General features: G+C 45.7%; 1 protein-coding gene across 1 annotated transcript in view; it reads left to right on the forward strand.

Moving 5' to 3' along the window:
• Positions 1-24,826, forward strand: part of LOC126469529 (collagen alpha-1(I) chain-like) — an 86,016-nt gene that overhangs the window by 53,653 nt on the left and 7,537 nt on the right. The window contains exons 2-3 of the mRNA XM_050096649.1: positions 16,463-17,218; positions 20,103-20,209. Of these exons, the coding sequence (XP_049952606.1) occupies positions 16,463-17,218; positions 20,103-20,209 (863 nt within the window). The remainder of the gene's footprint in view (positions 1-16,462; positions 17,219-20,102; positions 20,210-24,826) is intronic.

The following is a 24,826-nucleotide window of genomic DNA, read 5'->3' on the forward strand; positions in this document are numbered from 1 at the left end:
TAGTAATATGAAGGCCATGAATGGTTGCAAACGGTCACTGAGTAGCCGAACATAACCATTTCCAGTCAATGATCTGTTCAATTGAACCAGAGGATCGAGTCCATTCCATGTAAACACAGCCCACACCAGCGTTGGCCACCACCAGTTTGCACACTGCCTTGTTGACAACTTGGGTCCACGGCTTCGTAGGCTCTGCATCACACTCAAACCCTACCATTAACTCTTATCAACTGAAATCGGGTGTCATCCGACCAGCCCACGATTTTCCAGTCGTCTAGGGTCCAACTGATATGGACACAAGCCCAGGAGAAGCGCCACATGAGATGTCGCCTTCTTAGGAAAAGCAATCGCGTCGGTCGTCTGCTGCCATAGCCCCTTAACGCCACTTTTCACCGCACTGTCCTAATTGATATGTTTGACGAACGTCTCACATTGATTTCTGCAGTTATTTCACACAGTGTTGCTTGTCTGTTAGCACTGACAACTCTACGCAATCAGCTGCTACTCTCGGTCGTTTGGTGAAGCCGTCGATGACTTCGTTTGCCCGTGTTGGTACGTAATTCTTGAAATTTTGTATTCTCGGCCCACTCTTGACACTGTGGAATTGAATTCCCCAACGATTTCCGTCCCATGCATTTAGCTGGAACTATCATTCCGCGTTAATTCCTGTCGTGCGGCCATAATCACATCGGGAACCTTTTGACACGAATCAATTAGAGTACACGTTTCTGCTGCCATCAGCGTATGTGCATATCGCTATTCCACGACTTTCGTCACCTCAGTATACACATTCTATGAGTTCGAATGCTGAACATCGTGAGGAATTGTCACGATGATCCCTTGGAGCAATATCACGGTCTCCTGCTAGCCCGGCCGTTGGGTGCTTGGGTAAGTCCGCGCAGGCACCCTAATTCCTGTGGCCTCTGTGGCTTATGGGTTCAATCTGCTTTCGGCAGAGTGGCGAGCGCGCGTAGTTTGCTTACTTCCTCGCCGTAACTAGCACTCGCGTCCGTTGACATTGAGTCGCTATGGCTCATTCGTACAGAAAATCTACCATCAAGATAAGCTTCCAGCCCGACCACACAGGACCACGAGCCTTGAAATCATTCGTGAAGAACTTCAAACACCACCACAGCACATCATCGTTCTCCACCTGTCCATCACAAACAACGTCGTTTACGTCAAGATGGTCGATGGCGACTTATGTCACGCTGTTGTGAGCAGATGTGCGAACACTGTCAAGTTCAAACCCTCTGATAGTCACATCGGAGCAGTTACCGTTGACCATGCAGGACTAGGATTACGCACACTGAGAGTCTTCGAACTCCCGTTCGAAGTGCCGTCGGACGTAGTTACAGCTGCTTTCCGCCCACATGGGACGGTAATTAGCCACGTGGCAGAAAAATGGAACACCTTCGACACATACCAGGTCCTCAACGGCGTTCGACAAGTCATAACTGAATTAAAGAAACATGTACTGTCCTACTTAGTCATAGGTGGATGTCGAGTAATCGTAATGTACGATGGACAGCCTCGTACTTGTTCTGTTTGCGGCCAGGAGGGTCATGTAAACTCGGTGTTTATTCAACGTCGGGTTACACAAATTCCGTTCGATGACGCGGCACCACTTCCTACACTGACGTCCCTCCCCCTCAATTTCGCAGGGGTGACACAATCGACCGTCATGGCAGACGAAAGACCACTCGGAAGACAAGAAGCGTTAGAATGCACACACTTCGCAAGTCATGGATAGACCAACATGTTTACGAAGTCCACAAAGGTTGCAAAAAGCCGCCCATCGACTCCACAAGAAGATTCGGACGAAATAATGGAACTCGACGTAGGGCTATACCGGCCTCTGCTTCTCTCCCCGAAGGGGATGCGATGAGGGAACCACACACTCTTTCGAACACAGAAACCCACGTCCGCAAACAAACCATCAGACTATTGGCTCCAGCGGACGTCTTCCCCAGTTGACGTCCGGACGGCGGACGAGACGAGGAAAATGGATCACACAGGATCGCCCTCACCTGTCTCTTTCTCTGATTTCGACAAACCTGTTTCCGCTCTCACGGGTAAACAGATCAAAGCACAGCGCGCGCCACTGGTACACAACCAGAAACAACTGCGGATTCACCCTTGGTCACTCAGCTCACAAGTGTTCCACCGCAGCCACTGTTAACTTACGAACCTTGGGCGGACGATATTGAAGACGATTCTACGCCCGCTGTGGTGGATGAGGAGAGAGGTCTTTCCTCCCACACTTTGGTCCCTCCCGAGTAGCAACAGATGACGGCGTAGACGCGGCCTGCAGATCATAAGCCCCAACTTTTATGGCTACGCAGACGGCGGCCCCCCTTTCAGGGGACGATCTACAGACCTATCGCTTAGCGACCATCAACATTAACACCATTCGGACACTTACGAAGTGTGCTCAATGCAACAGACGTTGATACTGTCTTTCTCCAAGAAGTCTTCGCCAACGATTTGCCAGGTATATATGGTTGTAAGTAGGCTGTTTAGGTTTTCTTATTGGTAACGCCACGTAGCGCTCTGTATGAAAATCACTGGCTGTGCTGTGTGCAGTCTGTGGCTAGTTTGCATTGTTGTCTGCCATTGTAGTGTTGGGCAGCTGGATGTTAACAGCGCGTATCTTTGCGCAGTTGGAGGTGAGCCGCCAGCAGTGGTGGATGTGGGGAAGTGAGATCGCGGATTTTTGAGAGCGGATGATCTGGACAGAGACAGTAAATTAGTAAGACTGGATGTCATGAACTGCTATATGCACTCCTGGAAATGGAAAAAAGAACACATTGACACCGGTGTGTCAGACCCACCATACTTGCTCCGGACACTGCGAGAGGGCTGTACAAGCAATGATCACACGCACGGCACAGCGGACACACCAGGAACCGCGGTGTTGGCCGTCGAATGGCGCTAGCTGCGCAGCATTTTTGCACCGCCGCCGTCAGTGTCAGCCAGTTTGCCGTGGCATACGGAGCTCCATCGCAGTCTTTAACACTGGTAGCATGCCGCGACAGCGTGGACGTGAACCGTATGTGCAGTTGACGGACTTTGAGCGAGGGCGTATAGTGGGCATGCGGGAGGCCGGGTGGACGTACCGCCGAATTGCTCAACACGTGGGGCGTGAGGTCTCCACAGTACATCGATGTTGTCGCCAGTGGTCGGCGGAAGGTGCACGTGCCCGTCGACCAGGGACCGGACCGCAGCGACGCACGGATGCACGCCAAGACCGTAGGATCCTACGCAGTGCCGTAGGGGACCGCACCGCCACTTCCCAGCAAATTAGGGACACTGTTGCTCCTGGGGTATCGGCGAGGACCATTCGCAACCGTCTCCATGAATCTGGGCTACGGTCCCGCACACCGTTAGGCCGTCTTCCACTCACGCCCCAACATCGTGCAGCCCGCCTCCAGTGGTGTCGCGACAGGCGTGAATGGAGGGACGAATGGAGACGTGTTGTCTTCAGCGATGAGAGTCGCTTCTGCCGTGGTGCCAATGATGGTCGTATGCGTGTTTGGCGCCGTGCAGGTGAGCGCCACAATCAGGACTGCATACGACCGAGGCACACAGGGCCAACACCCGGCATCATGGTGTGGGGAGCGATCTCCTACACTGGCCGTACACCACTGGTGATCGTCGAGGGGACACTGAATAGTGCACGGTACATCCAAACCGTCATCGAACCCATCGCTCTACCATTCCTAGACCGGCAAGGGAACTTGCTGTTCCAAGAGGACAATGCACGTCCGCATGTATCCCGTGCCACCCAACGTGCTCTAGAAGGTGTAAGTCAACTACCCTGGCCAGAAAGATCTCCGGATCTGTCCCCCATTGAGCATGTTTGGGACTGGATGAAGCGTCGTCTCACGCGGTCTGCACGTCGAGCACGAAGGCTGGTCCAACTGAGGCGCCAGGTGGAAATGGCATGGCAAGCCGTTCCACAGGACTACATCCAGCATCTCTACGATCGTCTCCATGGGAGAATAGCAGCCTGCATTGCTGCGAAAGGTGGATATACACTGTACTAGTGCCGACATTGTGCATGCTCTGTTGCCTGTTTCTATGTGCCTGTGGTTCTGTCAGTGTGATCATGTGATGTATCTGACCCCAGGAATGTGTCAATAAAGTTTCCCCTTCCTGGGACAATGAATTCACGGTGTTCTTATTTCAATTTCCAGGAGTGTATATTATATGACTTTTGAACACTATTAAGGTAAATACATTGTTTGTTCTCTATCAAAATCTTTCATTTGCTAACTATGCCTATCAGTAGTTAGTGCCTTCAGTAGTTTGAATCTTTTATTTAGCTGGCAGTAGTGGCGCTCGCTGTATTGCAGTAGTTCGAGTAACGAAGATTTTTGTGAGGTAAGTGACTTGTGAAAGGTATAGGTTAATGTTAGTCAGGGCCATTCTTTTGTAGGGATTATTGAAAGTCAGATTGCGTTGCGCTAAAAATATTGTGTGTCAGTTTAAACACAGTCATGTATAATTGTTCAAAGGGGACGTTTCGTGATTAGACGGCACATGTGTCCCAAGCCTCGCCAACTAACAGTGGAGTCGCAGTTCTTCTTAGGGAGGGCCTCGAGGCTGACGAAGTACGATATCTCCCAGACGCGAGAGGAATGGCCGTAACGGTGCTAGGCGTCCAGTTTATCACTGCGTACCCCTCTTCCGGAATGAATCGCCGTGGCGACCCATCTCTGTTCTTCGCAGAAGGACTAGCACCGCTTTTTCAGGGCAGGCACGATGACATGGTATTAAGGGGCGATTTCAAAAGCACCCAAGCATCTAAAGACCAGCTGCCACGCCATTCACCGTTCCCCGAACTTGGGACACTCAACAGCGACCTCCAGCTGGTAGATACATGGGAACATGTCCGAGGAAATCGACCGGGATACAATCTTTTCACGAGTCACTCGTCTAGTAGCATTGATAGGATTTACGTCTCCCGTTCTCTCGCGGCAACAGTGAGCGACGCGGAGGTGTGGCCAGTAGCCTTTTCTGATCACGAGGCCTTTATATATGCCGTCACCCTTCGTCGCTAACGGGTGTGGTGCAGCCTGGAAAATTAAACCCTGCTCATCTCGCTTCTCCGGATTGTCGACGCGCCATCGAGGACACGTGAAGTTCGTGCGTCCGCTGCCTCCCAACGTATCCTACATCGATCAGTTGGTGGTTAAGCCGCGCCAAGCCGACTCTAAGGGGAATCTTTATTACGTATGGTCGTGAGACCGCTGCTTGGTGGCGGCACACCCTCGATTTTTATTTCACCATCCTTCACGAATGTGCCTCCTTGCCACCCACACCGGAAAGACAGATGACAGTACAGCGTGCGAAGGCACAGATCGTAGCCCATATGCGCCGACACCTCGAAGGGACGATCGACTGAGAGCGAACACTTGACAGACTCGCAACGGAACGATCCTCAATGTACTATGTCTTTCGAGAACTAAAACTGCGAAGACGGGTGCTAATACAGGCCATCATCACTGAGGACGGCCGTCACCACACCACACAACGTGACATTGGTGCAGCCTTCTTCGACCATTACGCATGACTTTATTCTGCTCAATGTTCCGACCCGACGACGCTGACAGGAGTCTCACAACTGGTTTATGACTTCGTCCCACAGGATTTACAAACTGAATTATTGAACGACAGTAAGGAAGACGAAGTTATCGTCGCCATTGGTAAAGGAGCGGCGACTATGTCTCTTGGCCCCGACGGGTTCCCTGTGGAGTTTTACAGAACTCATATTTACTGGTTCCCAAGTTGACAGACGTCTGTCAGAGATTATGTCCCCTGCGGTGCCGCTCCCCGCGACCTTCGTAGAAGGATTAATTATACCGGTTCACAAACCTAAAGGTGAGGCTCGAATACATGATTACCGCCAGCTAACATTCGTCAACTGCGACATAAAGATATTCACCCGACTACTAGCAAACCTTATACGACCGACCGTGCCTCACGTCGTCTCATCAGATCAGGCTTCCCTAGGGGTTATCAATAACATCCACACAGCACTGTGTCGATACCGTGACATACTAGCCCTAGCGAGGTCACGCCGCATCCCGGAAGCGCTGGCATCACTAGATTTTACCCAAGCTTTCGTGGATCGAGTGGATCGCATCTACCTAACGTCCGTTCTCCAACGCATGCAGTACCTACAGAAATTCACAGACGTCGTGATGCGCCTCCTCCGAGGAGCGACTTAAAAGGTGCTCGTTAATGGGCGTCTCATGCAGTCCCTCCCGATTTTCAGATCGGTGCGTCAAGCCTGCCCCATGTCGACCTTACGCTACGCTCTGGCACTGGAACCGCTCCTCTGTGGCCTCCGTGAACGCCTCACCGGACTCACCTTAGGTGACATCACATTTCGCTATACAGCATATGCAAACGACCTGGTTCTCGTGCTCCGCAATCGCGACGATGTAACCAGCGCACTGGAATGGATTACCACATATGGTGAGGCTTCCGGCAGCTGTCTCGTCACCAAATCGGTCGCAATAGCCATAGGAGACAGGTTGACCCCAGCGTGTGTCGACGCCCTTCAGCTTAGTGGTACTATCAAATGTCTCAGAATAGAGTTTCCGACGACATACGGCGCACTGCGGCCCTTAGCAACCACCGCTTATTACAGCAAATTCGGGTCAAGATCTCCAACTTTTGTCTGCGGACCGTCGACATTCTTAAAAGGACGCACTCTGTCGATGTTTACCTTGCATCGCACCATCCACACATAGCACATGTACTTCCAATACCGTTACTGATGGTTCGACGTCTATTAGCGACGTTCGGAGCCTACGTCAGTGCAGGCATGCTCTTCAAAGTCAGTTATGAGTCGCTGACGCTGGATTTGACGTGTACTGTGTAAGCAAAAGGGAGAGTATGTCAAGTCATAATAATGGTACAGATATTTCTATTTCCAGAGCCAAAGCCGTCAGATGGGTGTATTCTCGATACTTCACTCACTGTCGAATGTCGTTCAACTTAGACCACAATCGTAACATTTAATTGTAAGTATAGTGATAAAATATATCTGTGACCGATTTCCTAGGATGATGATTCTGCCTATGTGTGCTTGTAGTACAGCGCCAGTGACCTGTGGCAGGAATGATTAGTGTATCCCGTTAACGACAATACCCGTCCGAATGGAAAGACCTGTTGGGATGCTGGAATGTCGTCCTCTAGACGGCCGAAAAGCGAACTGATACTTAGTATGGGTTGGACAGCTTCCATGATCGCGTGGAAATTTGAGAAGATTCAATATGAATGTGTGTTTGCACTGGACCATTATACCCTCCCATGTAACTTGTCCGGTTGACTGCTTCTGTACATTTTGCACCTTTATTCAGTTGAGGGAACATCGAGTGTGGTGTGTGCATCTAGCAGATGAAGACAGGTGGAAGAACGCTTGCTGGTTCTCTGGATGTGAGAAACCTTGGTTGACTTTGTAAATTATGGGGATGATTTGGAATCTGTTACATCAATGACATCATTATTCGTGAGTGGAAATATCAGTTTCCTCAAATTTTTTCAAGTTTTCATCTAAGGTTCTTTGTAGATGGGATAAGTTTCTAGTTACTCAGTGGTTTACAACACACTTCACATCGCTAAAATTTCTGGTTTCTAGAGAAATAATTTCAAGTCCATATCTTCAGAATTATGTTGCGCGAGCGATACTGTTATGTAAGTGATATTGCTATGTGCTTGATATCGAGAAGTATCGCGAAAATGGTATGATATTCTCGTAAACCATGCGAAATTAATAATGTTCTTGTAATCACAGAGTCTGGAGATGGGTGTAGAAAAGCAAGCAAGCACGCAGGTCAGGGCGGGAAGCAGTAACGCTTTTGTGCCGAGTGAAGCTGAATTTGAATTTGTAGAACAGTTCTGAGAGTAACTTCGGTTCGCTGAGGGCTCTCTGGTGACCCGTTGGTGGTGGATGACTGCCCGACCTCACGGGAAATATCTATTGCAGCAAGGAGTATACCTACAATGCATGTGCTTATGCTGTCGGTCTTCACAGTGTAAGTAAGAATGTCTGGCAGCTGATAGCTATACAAATGATGTAAAAGGGGCAATTTTGTACGGTGCAGGATAGGAATTGTATGTTTACAACGTCGACATAGTATGCAGTGATATATTGCTGGGTTGGAGATCGGTTTCATACTCTAATATTCAATCTCCTGTCATCTGTGGCAGAGCAGCGTGATTGAGTAAGAGTCTTTCGGTATTTGACCATCTGTAGGCCACATTGGAGGGTTAATTGTCGATGCAATATGGTGACCTATACAAAATAGTTTTTGCTGCTGATAATCTTGTCTGAAGGAAGATAAAAAAAGGTGGCTGGTGCTTCCACACCATTGGCATCAGTAATTCAGCAGGTAAATTCAATAAGAGCCAATCATAATTCTCCATTCATTCACAAGACATCCTTTATGCTGGGACGTAGGAGTATCTACATAGTGGTGAGAATTTTTGTGTTTCAGGGATGTTTGTTGAAAGCAACACTTAACAATATCCAGAAAGGGTAACACATGATGGATGGGGTGCCACGTTAAGAGCATCAGGAGGAATGCATTCGGCGTTATTCTACGCTATTTTCGTAAACAGGTTCTGCTAGGACAAGAATTTCCATGCACACAAATTGACAGTTCACAAAAGCTCCTACAAAAGCGACCATTAACTATTTCTGGGACACTATACAATTTCCGAGTGGTCGACTTGGCTCTTATTTTACGTAGTCATGTAATGTCCAAATAACATTGAGAACCTTTTAGATAGAGAGTCACTATGCGAGCATTTAGCTGCAGTGCGTCAGCCACGCTAGGCAGGTGAGCACGTGTGCACGGCTAGACACAGCTCGTATGGCCCAATAGGATCGCAATGGAGGAAGCAGTCGTTGCTGTTCTCAAAAAAATGGTTCAAATGGCTCTGAGCACTATGGGACTAAACATCCCCTAGAACTTAGAACTACTTAAACCTAACTAACCTAAGGATATCACACACATCCATGCCCGAGGCAGGATTCGAACCTGCGACCGTAGCAGTCGCGCGGTTCCGGCGTTGTTGTTCTGGAACAGATTTCTGCAACACGACCTGTGATGTCAGTATCCACCAGTATCACACCAGCAATGGTAAACACGAGTGCCCAGGGGTGTCTCACGTATGGGACTGGCGTGAGCTAGCCACCCAGCATATGCGTCTTGGAGTTCTGTAGGGGAGCAGTTTGCTGATACATCGCAGTTGACTACAGATCGAAAGCGTTTTTTATGTTCACTGAGTGTTTGTGCAGTGTTTTATTTCCAGCTGTTTAAGCATTGTGAGCGTGTTGGCAGTCCGTTATATATGCATTATCTTGGTGATTTACGAGTGTTTTCGTGTCTGTCGCATTGTTTTGTGAACAGGTCTGTACGCTGTGCAATGTATGATTTCGACAGTTGACGATTATCAAGCGTGTTTGCAGAGCCTTTTACATGCATTATTTTGACATTTTACGAGTTGTTTGCGTCTCTGCACATCAGTGTACTACATTATTTCCTTGATTTACAAGCAATTTGCAGGTCTGTAGACTATTTATTGCGACCTCAAGCACTCCAGTGTGAGTGTTTTGTATCAGTGTAATAAATAAAATAGGTGAAATCCGTCCCTAGATAAATTGTATGCATTATTTCGACAGTTTATAGTAAGTGAGCGTGTCTGCACATCAGTGAACTGCGTTATTTCGGTGATTTACGATTAGTTTGCAGTTCTGTAGGTTGTTCAGTGCATCATTTCGAGTGTTTACAATTAGAAAGCGTGATTGTAGAGCATTTACATCCATTATTTTGACAATTTTCGAGTTATTATCGTTTTTGTACATCAGTGTACAGCATTATTTCGGTGATTTACTGGTAGTTTGCAGGTCTGTAGGCTGTGAATTGCGACCCCAAGAATGTCAGAGCATGTGTTTTGTATCAGTGTAATAAACAAACTATGTGAAATCCGTCCCTAAATAAATTGTTCCAAAATAAGTAATGTACACTCCTTTCTCTCTCCAGCAGCCCAGCACAGACTGAGTCATTTTCCCGCCGTTTTTCCCCCAGACCACCATGGGATGAAAGTGCCTTCTGGTGGTAGTACTGTGTACTACATTAGTGGGACTCCGGACCTCATGGTGGGCACACTGGATGGAGCTACTGCCTCAAATTGTTTAAATAAAGACTGAAAATAAAGACTTACATCCATTTTATCCACCAGCCCATCACAGGCTGAGTCCTTTCCCCGCCATTTTTCCTCCCCAGACCGCCATCTTGGATTACGTCATGGAAGGGATGACAGCACGCTCTGGTGGCAGTATTGTGTGCTAGGTCAGTTGGACTCAGGACCCGATGGTGAACACACCAGATGGAGGCACTGCCTCAAATTGTTTAAATAAGGACTGTTTAAATAAAGACATATGTCCATCCTATCCAGCACAGGCCAAGTCCTTTTCCTACCCTTTTTCCCCCTCTAGGCCGCCATCTCGGATTACATCATGGGAGGGATGACGATGCTCTGTGGTGGCTGTACTGTGTACTAGGTCAGTTGGACTCCGGACCTTGTGGTGGAGACACTGGATGCCAGTACTGCCTCATATTGCTCAAACAAAGACTGCCTGCTAAATAAAGACTTATGTCCATCCTATACAGCACAGGGTGAGTCCTTTTTCCGCCAATTCCAAGAAAGAGGTGGCGGTCGGATGACTTAGATTAGTGGAGGTAGCCCAAGTGACCTATTTTCCCGCCATTTTCTTAGGTGAGTGGAGGTAGCCATGATGTGTGGCATTATACTGATGGAATTTGAACTTCCTGCCATTTGCTGTGGGAGGGGAGGGGAGGGGAGGGGAGGGCTCAGGGGAGGGGGTTAGGTTAGTGGCTGTAGCCCAATTGCCCTATTTTCCTGCCAAAATTTGAACTTCCCCCCCATGACATCATTGCGACATTGCCACATCTGTTGCTGCCATCTTGGATTAGCCATCTTGAATAAATCTGGCAACAGTGCAACGTGGGGTGGTACATACTTTGTCCTATTACTCCTGTGCTCCTACAAGTCTTGGCGATGCAGTATAGTAGCTGCTATTCCACGTACGTAGCTTAACAATTATGGAGGTATTCGCCCAGGTCATCTCCCTGTTTGGGATACAGGTTATAGCGGTTCATGTCAACGTTTATACTCCTCAACATAGGCTACAACACATTCATTGTGCCAGACACTGAAGCTCCTTACCGTTCTATTCACGGAATTATCGTGAAAGGAATGAATGTGCTAGTCCTATTGGAAAGTAAGAGGCGCGTAGTTATATTCCAATGTTTGCAGCTCTGAATGGGATTACAGGAGTACAGTAACATGCGTCGTTTTTTCTACGATGTCATAAATGTAATTGTTGTTACTTAATAATCGTCTAGCTTTTAGTGATAACAGACAGTACTGTCTTAGAAAATCGTTACTCAGTGTCTTCAGGAGTTGTGCCTAGTATATGAGCCTAGTTTAATGAGTTACTGAAATGTTAGACAATGATGTTAAAAGGGGCCGTATGTATGTTCACGAGGAAGCAACGAGTGGCTTCAGGGTTTTGCTAGCACTGTTCGAAGAAGTCAGAGTCGTCGTCTCTGTGGCCGGTCGCCTGTTGCCTCCTTTAATTTGGTGGACAATTTTTGAAAGATACCGCCACCGCCAGGCGTAATCCTACCGTCTTGTGACCAGGAATGACCGCCTCGTTGAAGACGAACATGGAAACCTCTAGCGTCGTCGTAGTCATCGCCGTAGTCGTTGGCACCTGCCTCTTGCACATTGTTTCACCCAGACATGTTACAGTAAGAACGACATGGGACGGTAGCACTAACATACAACTGACACCATCTCATGTAGCAGCGGTTCAATCACAGCCACTGCCATTACTTCGTTGTATTCTGAGATCCTCCTATCCCTCTCTATGTTCCTCAGTATATAAAGCGTTAACTGGTATAATCCTGCACGTTTATAAGCGCCGCTGCACCAGTCTACCGGCGCGCTATTCTTCGAATATTCCACCAGAAGCTACTTCTTGGGCTGGCCAGCAGCGGCGACGTGCGGTGGGCCACATGAGTTGTACACACGGCTCGCTATCCGCCACGCCGTATACCGGAGACCTCATCTCTATAAGCGCAGTGCAGCAGAAACTCGCCCTCATATTGTGTTCATATTTACTGTCAGCAGCTGCTTATATCAGTATCTGAAATGTTTCTATGTTTACGTGCATGTTCTCAACTGTTGTTTACCTGTATATGGAAGAAGAATAAACTCTGGTTCATTGTGGCCGTAGCGTTGACGTTGCGTTACAGTACGATGGAACTGACGATGAATAACGTGTTCACTTCCACATGCTCAGTTTGTTTAGTTCCTCCTTCAGTTCTTCTGTCCATGGAGCAATGCTCCAATCACTCCTCGAGCAGAAGCAGCAGCAGCAGGCTCTTACGGTTGCTATTTCGCATCTGTCGGCCACATTGACTATGCAGGTCTTCACGCCGACGGCGTAACCGCCGCCGTTCTCCCTTACTAGGATGCGGCCGAAGACTGGAAAGCTTACGAGAAGCGGCTGCGGCAACATCTGGTGTCACTGATGCAAATATATATAACGCCTTCTTTCTTTCTTGTATTTCTTCTCGGATCTATTAATTGTGCCAGCTAGCCCCACTCAAAGAAACCGCACTGCTTTCGTTCGACGAAATGTGTAAGTTGTTTTCAAATTTTCACCAAAAATGCAAGCATGTAAGGGTCTATCGTTGTCATAAAGAGCTCCACAAGTACTACTGAACTTGGGCGGTCGAACTCCACGGCTAAAGTCACAAACATCAATTTGTTACCGATGTTCATCGCGATTCCCATGCTGATTTTATGGTCCGTAACGCCATCATTCGGTTGGCTCCTGACAAGGAGGTGCAGCAACACTCACTATCGTGCGAGAAGTCATCTTTGGCTGTAGCGTTAACTATTGCTCAAAATTTTGAGGTATCTCGTGCTGCTGGTGACCAGATTGAGGCTTGATGTGACACCGGCACGTAGGCTCCTGTTGTTGGTCGTCAGACGCCGGTCAGTTCTCTGGGAAGAGGGGAGGAGGGAGCTGGACGTGGCAGTTGCACAAACGTGGCAGTCGCGCCGCACAGGACATCGACGTGCCAAGCAACCACAGAATCGGCTGCGTTCGGCCGCGGTCCCATCATCCCCATACTGTTTCGTGCAACATGGTGAGGCCGCGTGATCTAAGCGCTGGGCGACGTGCAACAACTGTAAGAAAAAAGATATATAGCGTCTGTGTGTCGTTCTCACATCCTTACTGTAGAAATGGACACGTGTGCCAGTCGCCTCTAATGCTTACGAATCATAACAAACACTGTTTATCGCTGTGCGAGTGATGGACAAGATGTCCACACTACAAGTGGACATGGGTGCAGCTGTGATTTTACTGAACTCACAAACTAACGTAGATTTGGAATCTCTATCGTTGTCTCCAGTTACTCGACCTTTGGTGAGTTAAAAAAAGGAGCATATTCAAACTTTGGGGTGGTTTACGGCTACCACTGCGTATAAATCTGTGGTTCATTACTTGATGATGCTGGTACCGCAAGTTTGCCGGCCAGAGTGGCCGAGCGGTTCTAGGCGCTACAGTCTGGAACCGCGCGACCGCTGCGGTCGCAGATTCGAATCCTGCCTCTGGCATGGATGTGTGTGATGTCCTTAGGTTAGTTAGGTTTGAGTAGTTCTAAGTTCTAGGGGACTGATGACCTCAGTAGTTAAGTCTCATAGTGCTCAGAGCCATTTGAACCATTTGAACCGCAAGTTTGTTCTGCCTGGATGCTCGCACTATTTTTAGTTTTTCCATTCGTCCCTTTTCTCTGATAGATTAGGTTGGTGTACTAATTATGGGACCCACACTGCTTTGAAACGCACAGCGCGGCCGCGCTCTTTCCATGCGAACACTATTCCAGTGGCTTTGCATAGTTAAGTGAAAGCAGAATTTTACAGTGTATTGAATAGTGGTTATTACAAAACTGACTCGTCAGCTTCACCTCTAATGTGGCCTTAAAGTTTCAGTTAAGGTTTAATCTATCAGTGACGCCTACTCTTTGCCCTACCAGCTCGAGTTAATGGCTAAACTCTCCGCGAGACAGTTTTTCTCCAAAAGTGATTTATCTGAAACCTCTTTACAGGTTCCGTTGGATGAAGATTCTAAACGGCTCCTTCTAACTAACACGTGCAGTGGGTTGTAACAATATCAGCACCTCTCGTACGGAGTGCATAGCGCCCCCAGTGATTTTAAGCGTTTTTTTTTTTTTTTTTTTTTTTTTTTGTATAACTGATGTACATACCGGAGTGCATCAACTACCTTGATGAATTCGTGACGGGTTCATCCATGGAAGAGCATTTACGTAACTTACGCCCTTGTTCACGGTGTTACATACTGCAGGGTTGAAATGCAACTTGGTCAAATTAATTTTTCAAACATCAATTTTGTATTTGGAGTTTGAGGTTTCACGCGAATTTGTTAACCCTCTGTCACTACATGTCACTACAGTCGTAGCTCTGACTGGCACTAGAAATGTGAAAGAGCTCAAAGCATTTTAGGTAAAATTGCTTGTTGTTGTTTTGGTGTTCAGTCCAGAGACTGGTTTGATCCAGCTCTCCATACTACTCTATCCTGTCCAATCCTCCTCATATCCGAGTAACTACTGCAATCTACATCCTTCTGAATCTGCTTGGTGTATTCATCTCTTGGTCTCTCTCAATGATTTTTGCCCTCCCCCTTTCCCTGCAGTACTAAACTGGTGACCTCTTGATGCCTCACAACGTCTCCTGCCAAACGATACCTTCTTCTAGTCGAGGTGAACCACAAATTTCTCTTCTCCGCAATTCTATTTAGTACTTCCTCATTAGTTACGTGATGTACTCATCTAATCTTCAACATTCTTCTGTAGCACCACATTTCGAAAGCTTCTATTCCCTTCTTGTCTAAACTATTTATCGTCCCTGTTTCACTTCCATACATAGCTACACACCATACAAATACTTTCAGAAAGATCTACACTCGATGTTAACAAATTTCTCTTCTTCAGAAACGCTTTCCTTGCCAAAGCCAAACTACATTTTATATCCTCTCTACTTCGACCGTCATCAGTTATTTAGCTTCACAGATAGCAAAACTCATCCACTATTTTAAGTGTCTCATTCCGTAATCTAATTCCCTCTGCATCACCTAATTTAATTGGATTACATTCCGTTGTCCTCATTTTGCTTTCGTTGATGTTCATCTTATATCCTCCTTTAAAGACACTGTCCATTCCCTTCAGCTGCTCTTCCAGGTACTTTGCTGTCTCTGACAGAATTACAATGGCATCGGCCAACGTCAAAGTTTTTATTTGTCTTCATGGATTGTAATTACTACTCCAGATTTTTCTTTTGGTTCCTTTACTGCTTGCTCAATATACAAATTGAATAACATTGGAGAATCTTCAACCCTGTCTCACTCCATTCTCAGCCAGCGCTTCTCTTTCGTGCCCCTCGACTCTTACAACTGCCATCTGGTTTCTGTACAAATTGCAAATAGCCTTTCGCTCCCTGTATTTTACCTGTGACATCTTCAGAATTTGAAAGACAGTATTTCAGTCAGCATTGTCAAAAGCTTTCTCTAAGCCTACTAATGCTAGAAACGTAGGTTTGCCTTTCCTTAACCTATCTTCTAAGATTAGTGGTAGGGTCAGTATTGCCTCGCATGTTCCAACATTTCTATGGAATTCAAACTGATCTTCCCCGAGTTCGGCTTCTACCAGTTTTCCATTCATGTGTAAGGAATTCATGTCAGTATATTGCAGCTGTGACTTATTAAACTGAAAGTTCAGTAATATTTACACCTGTCAACGCCAGCTTTCTTTGGGATTATAATTATTATATTCTTCTAGCTGTCTGAGGATATTTCGCCTGTCTCATACATTTATCTCACCCAACGTAAGAGTTTTGTCATGGCTGGCTCACCAAAGGCCATATCAGTAGTTCTAATGGAATGTTGTCTACTCCCGGGGCCTTGTTTTGACTTGGAAATTGCTTACTAATACGAATTTACGCCGGGTGAGACTGTGTTGACCCATTCCCTCTATGGGTTGCTGCAGAAGAACATTCTTTATCAGTGGACGTTGGCTTACTTCGTTTGAGATTTAAATTACATTCTGCTCCTTTTTTTGGTACCTTCCATCCTAGTCACCACCTGGTTTTATTTAGACACCTCTCATACTTTGTTCACAGTTACTCAGTAACTGCTTGTATCAGTACATGTATTGCTTCTGTCTCTGTGTCTATGTTCTCAACTGTTGTACACTTGTGCATCCATTGTGGCTGTTATGTTGTTTGTCTTACAGCACAATACTAATCACAACTTTGAATTTTTCAGCTGCAAGAGCAAAAGCAGCAGCAGCTGTAGCTTCAGTACCAGTCTCAACAGCTGGTCCGTCATCAACAATCAGCCCATCATTGGCAGCAGGACCTTCGTCAGCAGCCGGCCCATCCTCGGCAGCCGGCCCATCCTCGGCAGCTGGCCCATCCTCGGCAGCTGGCCGATCATTGGCAGCTGCACTGCTCTTGGCAGTTGGACCATCAGCAGCAGCTGGACCATCCTCAGCAGCCGGTCCATCCTCAGCAGCCGGTCCATCCTCAGCAGCCGGCCCATCCTCAGCAGCCGGCCCATCCTCAGCACCCGGCCCATCCTCGGCAGCTGGCCCATCCTCGGCAGCCGGCCCATCCTCGGCAGCTGGCCGATCATTGGCAGCTGCACTGCTCTTGGCAGTTGGAACATCAGCAGCAGCTGGACCATCCTCAGCAGCCGGCCCATCCTCAGCAGCCAGCCAATCGTTGACAACCGGACCGCTGTTGGCAACCAGACCATCGTCAAAAGTCAGTCCATCATCGGCAGCTGGTCCATCATCAGCAGCTAGACCATCGTCGGCAGCCGGTCCATCCTCAGCAGCTGGCCCATCCTCGGTAGCTGGCCAGTCATTGGCAACAAGACCATTGTCAGCAGCCGGACCATCAATGGCATCTGGACCACTGTTGGTAGCTGCATCGTCATTGGGAGCTGGACCGTCATCAGCATGCAGCCCATTGGCAGTGACATTGCAGACATCAGCAGCATCACAGCCATCATACAGTGGTCTGTATCTTACAAATTTTGACCAAAAATAGAAAAAGCTTTACATTTAAACGTAAATTGGTATATAAGGGTATTTGAGATTGCTGATTACGACTTCCATATTACAGTCTCAAAATTAAGATGGCAAATAATGATTTTGATATTTTTGAAAATCATTGAGATTTCAGCTATTATGAAATAAAATGTACAGTTAAAAAACTAAAATCAGAAAACATAAAAATGAGTCGCTTTCAGTGATGGGATGACTATAAAGTTTAAAATCAAAGTCAGTATCATACTTATCAGGAATTTCTAGAAAATTTTCAGACTCATAATCAGGAAAAATCAAAAGCTCTGGGGCGATGATGCGTTTTCCGAAGTCGTCGAGGGAAAGTTATCTCAATATCAGCACATGATTGTTACAAACTCAATGAAAAAACACAATGCTCTTATCTAACCCACTTAAGAAAACATGGTTTCTGGGTTTTATTTTGATCAGGCTGGATCTGAAGACAGCAGGAGAGAAATGTAACACACCTTCCATTGTATTGCTGCATGATTTTTTCCTGGATGACTCTTCACAATATTTTTTTGTCCTTCCTGAGCAATTTCAGATAAATGACCTATTTACAATGTTGTTGATTCTGATATCTAGGCACTGTGCGGTAAGACTTTATGAACTGTCGTAGATATTTAATACCAAGGAAAATTGTCTGTGCACATTTCCATAGTATCACGACAATATTTTTTTAAATTTTTCGATGCTCAGGCTGACCTGCAAGGTAACGTGAAATAGATGGAGGATATCTTCGTCCAGCTCCTGGTTTTGAGCAAACACTGATGATTTTCAAAAAGAGAACGAGAAGTGATGCTATCATTTGAGGATCCATACCCACCTTGTGAACGATCAACAAGAAGCCCTAGGTGCCTTTGAAATCCCTTGTGAATTGTTTTTTCCCGAATCACAAAACGATATTTGCCTTCCGTTGAACGCAACTGCCATTTTTTTGACTTGCAGGTTTATATCCTAGGTGAAGTAAATACTAAAGCAATGAATCCAGGCGTAAAAGGCTGATAATCCATAACGTATACTGAGAACATGTATCACTATATTTCTTATAAAATTGAGAGTATTAAAATGTTTTGACGTTGCTATACACGGGTAGCAACGCATAGATGATGTAGTACATCATTGTAAAAATGTTTAATAATGGATTATTATTACTTTGCAATTGTAAATGATTTCAGACGAAGTAGCACACAATTTGATCATCAGTATATTTCTTCTCGTTTAAAGTAGACTATGTGTTTTCGTGTAAAACTTGTAGCCTTGTTGGTCTACGAAAACGAAATGACCAAGGTGTAAGATTTTTCCGTATCACAACTTCTTTTGTAATAAATTATCGAGAAACTAGTTGTAATAGAACCAACATTGTAATAAAAACATTAGCGTCCGAATCACTTCCATCGGTAAACTTTTGTTTGTGCTCTGAAAAACTATTAAATTCCATTTTAAAATCAACCTCACATTGAACATATAAAATTCCTTCTGATGTATGATTTAAGCATGTTTGTACTCTGACTTCGGCACGAATCTATATTATGTTTGTATCCGATAGGTAACACCGAATTTTTTCTTCTAACATGTTTTCGTAAGTGGGTTAGGTATGAGCATTGTGTTTTTTCATTGAATCTGTAATAATAATGTGCTGATATTGAGATAAATTTCCCTCGACGACTTCGGAAAATGCATCATCGCCAGACATTTTAATACTGAGTTGCTGATAATTTTACCGCCGGTTTGTATTTATGAGTTTGCAGTGGTGGCTCTGCCACAGTTTCATTGACGATACTGGCAGCATTAGAGGCAGCAGAGTAATGAAGGCTTATTTGACTGGCCAACGACAGTTCCTGTTTGCCTACTGTGTTATATAAATCAGCGACTTTTGTTTTTTTGCTTCAGTCTGTTTCTTGAATTCCATATTTGGCCAGGCATGCTTCTTCGATTCTGTGGATTGTGACTTCGATGTACTAGTAGTCGCTGTACTCGAATCCGCAGATTGTTTTACAAAAATGAGACAAATTTAACAACACATTAATAATAAAGGATCTGGTACATATACATTTAATTGATGAAAAAAGCAACAGAGTTCGTTGCGGTCGACCTAACCTATAAAACAGCTGTTCAATGTGACTCGGCGTCGTGTATGTCTAACCTCAAAAGTACAGAGACAAAGACGGTCAGAAATTTCTTTCACATCCTACTACAAAATAACATAAACTGTAAGCGCCCTGACGGAAATTCCTGAATAACGCTGAGTACATAAATTTTTTGCTAATTTTCGGTAAAAGTTTTACAAGGAAAACCATTATATAGTCACATATTTGATATGGATTTCTAACACACTGTTGTGTAAGTCAATGAAAACGTTACTCACACTAATATTCTAATTACCTTCCTTAATACCCTCAATGAAACAGAACTGAAATAGGACGACTGAGTAGAAAGCTACACACACTTTCAGTAAGGGTGATACTTCGGACCTGCTACATCTCGTTAACGCTGTGCCGTGAACAGTAACTCTGAGCTGACGTAGCCTCTCTTATACGAATGCTACTCTGATTTTCTTTCAGAGTAATTTGCACTAAAGCCTCCTCTACGAGATTCTATACTAGTCAACTTATTCAGGGACTATCACTTTTTCAGCTCCAGACCACTTTGCATTGGCAGTATTGGCAGCGACATCAGTACCAACTGTACATACCCTATATGTTAGTAGCTCAATCTATAAAAGCAACTCCAAGTCAGATGTTCATTAGTTTACACATTACAGCATCGTGAAGAAATGAGCTGAACTTGAAGAAAGTTTCTTGATCGGAACATTGTCTTTGTTTCTCCTTTCAGGTGGAGATACAGGCAATGCTGATGTGGTCTTAGCACAGGAACCTGAGCAACCACTACTTCCGGAGCGTTTCAATTCCATACCATTACTAGAGGGTGATACGAAAGAGGTAAGTAAGAGCACTGTAGCTGACACAACACTCACACACTCACAGAGACCATCTTCGTAACGGCATCGTTTGTCACGCGGGCTTTAGCAATTTCCTTAGAACTGAATCGGAATTCTGAAGCAGTTGTCCACAGTTTCCGAGGGTCTAGTTCATCTGCTCTTTGCCAAGCCGTGTACATCACATTTGGACCTACTACGAAAGAGAAATTTCTCAGGTATTCCGAATTCACAATTTACAGATGGCAGTACTAAACGTAAAGTAGTTGTGCAGCTTGACATCCAAATGTTCTCATGATTTCGGCGGCCGTCCCTCTGTGCGAAGACAGAATGTGGCTGAGGTAATGATGTCGTTCTATTGAACCTAGAGATTGTCAAACAGCAAACTGTATCTTTTATTGAATTGTGTTACTGTTCTCTTTTTCTAACATATGATTTCACACTGCAGGTACTTCCCTCCTTCGCCCCCCTCCCCCACCCCACCACATTGCCCTTCCAGCCAAATAAAATACTTTGCAGGCTTGACGAATGGTAATTTTCTTCAAATCTTATGCTATATTTTTCATTCCTGAGATAAAATTTTAAAGGTCTTCTTCCAGGTTCACCACCATCTACAAATCAGTCGGTCAGTCGTGTATATAAAGAACTGTAGAATGATGTCACGACTGTTTTTTACCTGTCATCCGCATCAAACCTGCAGTTATCGTTCCCGACAATGGATTTCATTTGTGGCACCACCTACTGTAAGAAGTGAAAGCTGTATATCTCATCTTATAGCCTCTACCAACTACAGTTCTTGTACGACGTGCCTCGGTTTCCCTCATATCGTCCGGTAAAAAGCCTATTTTTCATAACGATTTGTGGATCAGGAGCTGGGTGAATTCTTCTATTATTATCTAGCTCGTACAGTTTTTACTTCTGCGTAATGCGCGTATGTCCTGTGCTGCAGAATTTTCTTTTTTTTGTTTGTTCAGTATGTCCCCTGCTGTCCCGTACTATCCAGGATTGGTTGTTAACTTTAGCATCCTATTGCTTAGTATACAGATTTCCACACATTCTCTAAAAAATGTACGTTTACTTCTAATAATCAACATAGTCTCGTCCCTACTAACGTCTCATTTCTTCCCGTAGTTCGTCTGCTGGGAATCGATTAATCAAAACACAGTTTTTAGTGTAAAATGAAACTGAATACCCTGACGTAAGGGTCCAACGTACAACGCACAGAAAAATCCCCAACTTTCCATAAGCATTCGACACAGCCTCTCCTTTAATTCATCTGAATTAATGAGATGTGACGCTCGATAGCACTTGGCGTATGTACAGTGGTTTAATAATGTAGTTGGATACTCGAAACAATGTACCCCTCTTCCTGTACAGTTGTTTCACGTAGCGCTTTTTAGCTGAGTACGTGGTCCCAATCCATCCTCAACACTATGAATCATTGCCTTTACTACCCTCTGCCATTTTCCCATGCAAATGCGATTTTTTTTAAGTCTTAAGAGATGTTAATTTTGAATATCCTACTACTGTATTAGTTCTGTAACGCGAACTGTTTCATCTAGATTTCCTATCTTATGAGTGTTTGAAAAATTAAAAACTGTCCGCACCCCCTAGGACTTTCCAGAAGTTTTCTTGGGCACTGAGTCTGTTCATTTTGGATCTCTGACTGGTAGAGGTCCATTAAATTGGTGGGTTATGGTGCGCAGCAGCAAGTGGAGGTGCACGCGATATAATCGACATTAACGTCGTTCTAGCACTATCGCTTGTTTCTACATCTGTATTACACGACGTCTGAAGCTGAAACTGAGCCTGCATGTGGAGAATGCCATATATTACCATTTGCCGGCAGAAAGCGTCCTAATCATGTGACCAGGACAAAGAGAGGTAGGGAGCGAGGTAGCAGCGTTAGATTGTACTGTGTGCTTGTTTGTTCAGGACGCATCGTCCAGCCGCCTCAGTTGGTCGCATCTCACAACAGTATCATCCGCATACTGAGTTTCCTTTAAGCGTAATTCTCAAAACTTTTCATCCTCTTCATTGCCTCTTGGCCTGCGAAGAAACATATACGTTACAGCGCGACTGGTCTGTTATAAATCAGTAAGAGAGCGTTAGGCATCAATTTTCTCTTGTGTTTTTTCTTACGTCCATCCCAGTACTACTTCATTTTCCTGAGTAGGATTCCTTGTGTTCCTACTATCAGATAGTTCACGATATTTTCGAGCACCTTGATCTTTTAATCTCTTTATTTCATTGCTGGTATGCAAATATAGTGGTCAGCAGTAAATTTCTTCCATACTCTTCCATCCAGTAAACCAGTTTTCCTGCTTTCGATATATTCCGGGATTCTCTTAACCACTCTCTTCAGTGACATTCTTTGACGTGCGCCACAGAAGACCCCATTTAAAGAATGGTCTGAGAATTTTTTTTTTTTTTTTTTTTGCTGGTCTTCCTTAGACCTATCTTCCTCTTAATTTTCTTACCTGTATTTATAAGTTCCCTAAGAGACGTTTCCTGTTCAAGGGGTTAAGATTATTTATAGGTAAACTTTCTGATTTTATTGCAGAATATTATAATACCTTTGTACTTTGTACTACTTCCACATTTGTCGATTTCGTTCCGTCAAGAAAGACGTATTGAGATTTAGGAGTTAAATAAAAATACTTAGACACCAGAACTACAACACATTACCATGCCTAATAAGTCTAGGAAAACCGTTGGCGTCCAAAATAGCTTCCAGTCCTCACGGAATGTATAAATACAGATCCTGTATGGAACCATACCACTCTTCCTGCAAAATAGTGGCAAGTAACGATAATGGAGGTAGCGAGTTATCACGCAATCTTCTCTCCAAGGTGGACCAATGAGGTTGAAGCACACCGTCCACACCTACATGCCTCAACGGCACGTCAACATCGACGTCGCGTCAACGTCGCGTCGTGTCGACGTCATGATGCTCTCATCCAATCACAACGCAGCATGGGCCTCGATTTATCATTGCAAAGCAATTACTCCATTGCTAGTGGGTGCTGGTGTGGTTGTGGGTGACGTCATAGTGTGTGGGCTAGAAATGGGGTAGAAATAATTAATTCACATCATGTAGTAGCATATTCGATAAGCACTACCGATTTCTAAACACAGATACTGTATGTAAAAGTTGTAAATAAACCTCCTGCCAAACAACCACTACATTAGTAGATTGTCTGACGTCATTGTAAAATCCTGATTCCAAAGATATTGTATGTGTGTTGCATGGCACTACAAAATGCGCACCTAGAGAGCTCACCAGTGGAAAGGTATGCCACCTACAGGATGGACCACCTCTCGAGATCAAACACGTGATGTACAGCCGTGAACACCGTTGCTTGGGGTACGATCACAGACACACTACCCGGAAATGACTGGGAAAGTTCCATTATAAAAGGTGTGAACTTGGATGTAGTTGCTGAGATGGGCAGACGAGAGAAGATGTGCGCGCGCGTATTAGTGATGTGGACGGTATGGAAGATCGCCGCCCTGCTGCGAATGAGCCATCGGCGGTCCCACCTACCCGAACCACGCTGTTTCAACGGACACGATGGACACGGCTATGAACATTGTGAAGACCGTGCTGTCTGTTCCGCTCCCTGAATCTGAAGATGAGAGTATCTCCGTGACTCAGATTGGGGGAAAATGTGAGAGTAACAAGGGTAGAGTGCCTGTTACGAACTATGCCGTTCGAGGGTCGCCTAAAGGGAAAAGAGCTAAACCAAATGTTGCACCTGATGCTGACTGCTACCAGAAGAATGCAGTTCACTACGTTAATGCCACCAGACTTCACAAACACGTTCGACGTGCTCACTGAAGAACCGTAAGACCTACCTCGCACTCCAGCGCCGAACAAGTACCCTTCTACCCCACCGATCGTTCTCCAATATTGATCGACATACAAGATACTGCAGCATCTCCTGAGAAGCTGGACAACAGCCATATACAACGTGAAGGTGGCTCAGCACTCCGTACGGCCGAAGATTAACGCCGAGTCCGTAGGAGGCATCTGACAAGGGCACACCGTTCTACACACACACTTCCTCCACCGACAACGTCCTAAGGATCGCCATCTGCAAGCTTCCTTTCAACATGGAAGCAGATCAGCTCCATCAAGAGCTCGTCGACCTGGATTTCCGGGTTCCTACGGTGGTGAAGATGAAGTCGCGAGAAGACATGCCACTCTTCCTGGTTATTTGTTTCGACAGAGTTGAAAACAGGAAATTTTGCCAACTAAAGTGCATTGCTGATGTTACCGTGCGGACTGAATATTTCAGTTCCAAGATGGGCCCAGTGCAATGTTTTCGCTGTCAAGGTACAAATCACGCTGCACGCCACTGCTCCATGCCGGGCAGCTGTGTGAATTGCGCCGGCAACCATGTTGCACGCGCTTGCACTCGTCCTCCGACCGAGAAACAAAAATGCGTATTCCGTGGGGGCATTCACGTGGCGTGTGAGGGCAATCACGTTGCCAGCTGCCGCCGCTGCGACATGTGGAAGCGCGCTATCGCTCGTCATCGTAGCCTGTCTCCTTCGTTACGCCCGAAGAAGCCAGTAACGACACGACCTGATGTTATTTTCGCTGTGGCAGCCTCCG

This window comes from Schistocerca serialis, chromosome 3, assembly GCF_023864345.2.
Source record: "Schistocerca serialis cubense isolate TAMUIC-IGC-003099 chromosome 3, iqSchSeri2.2, whole genome shotgun sequence".
In the NCBI taxonomy this organism is placed as follows: domain Eukaryota; kingdom Metazoa; phylum Arthropoda; class Insecta; order Orthoptera; family Acrididae; genus Schistocerca; species Schistocerca serialis.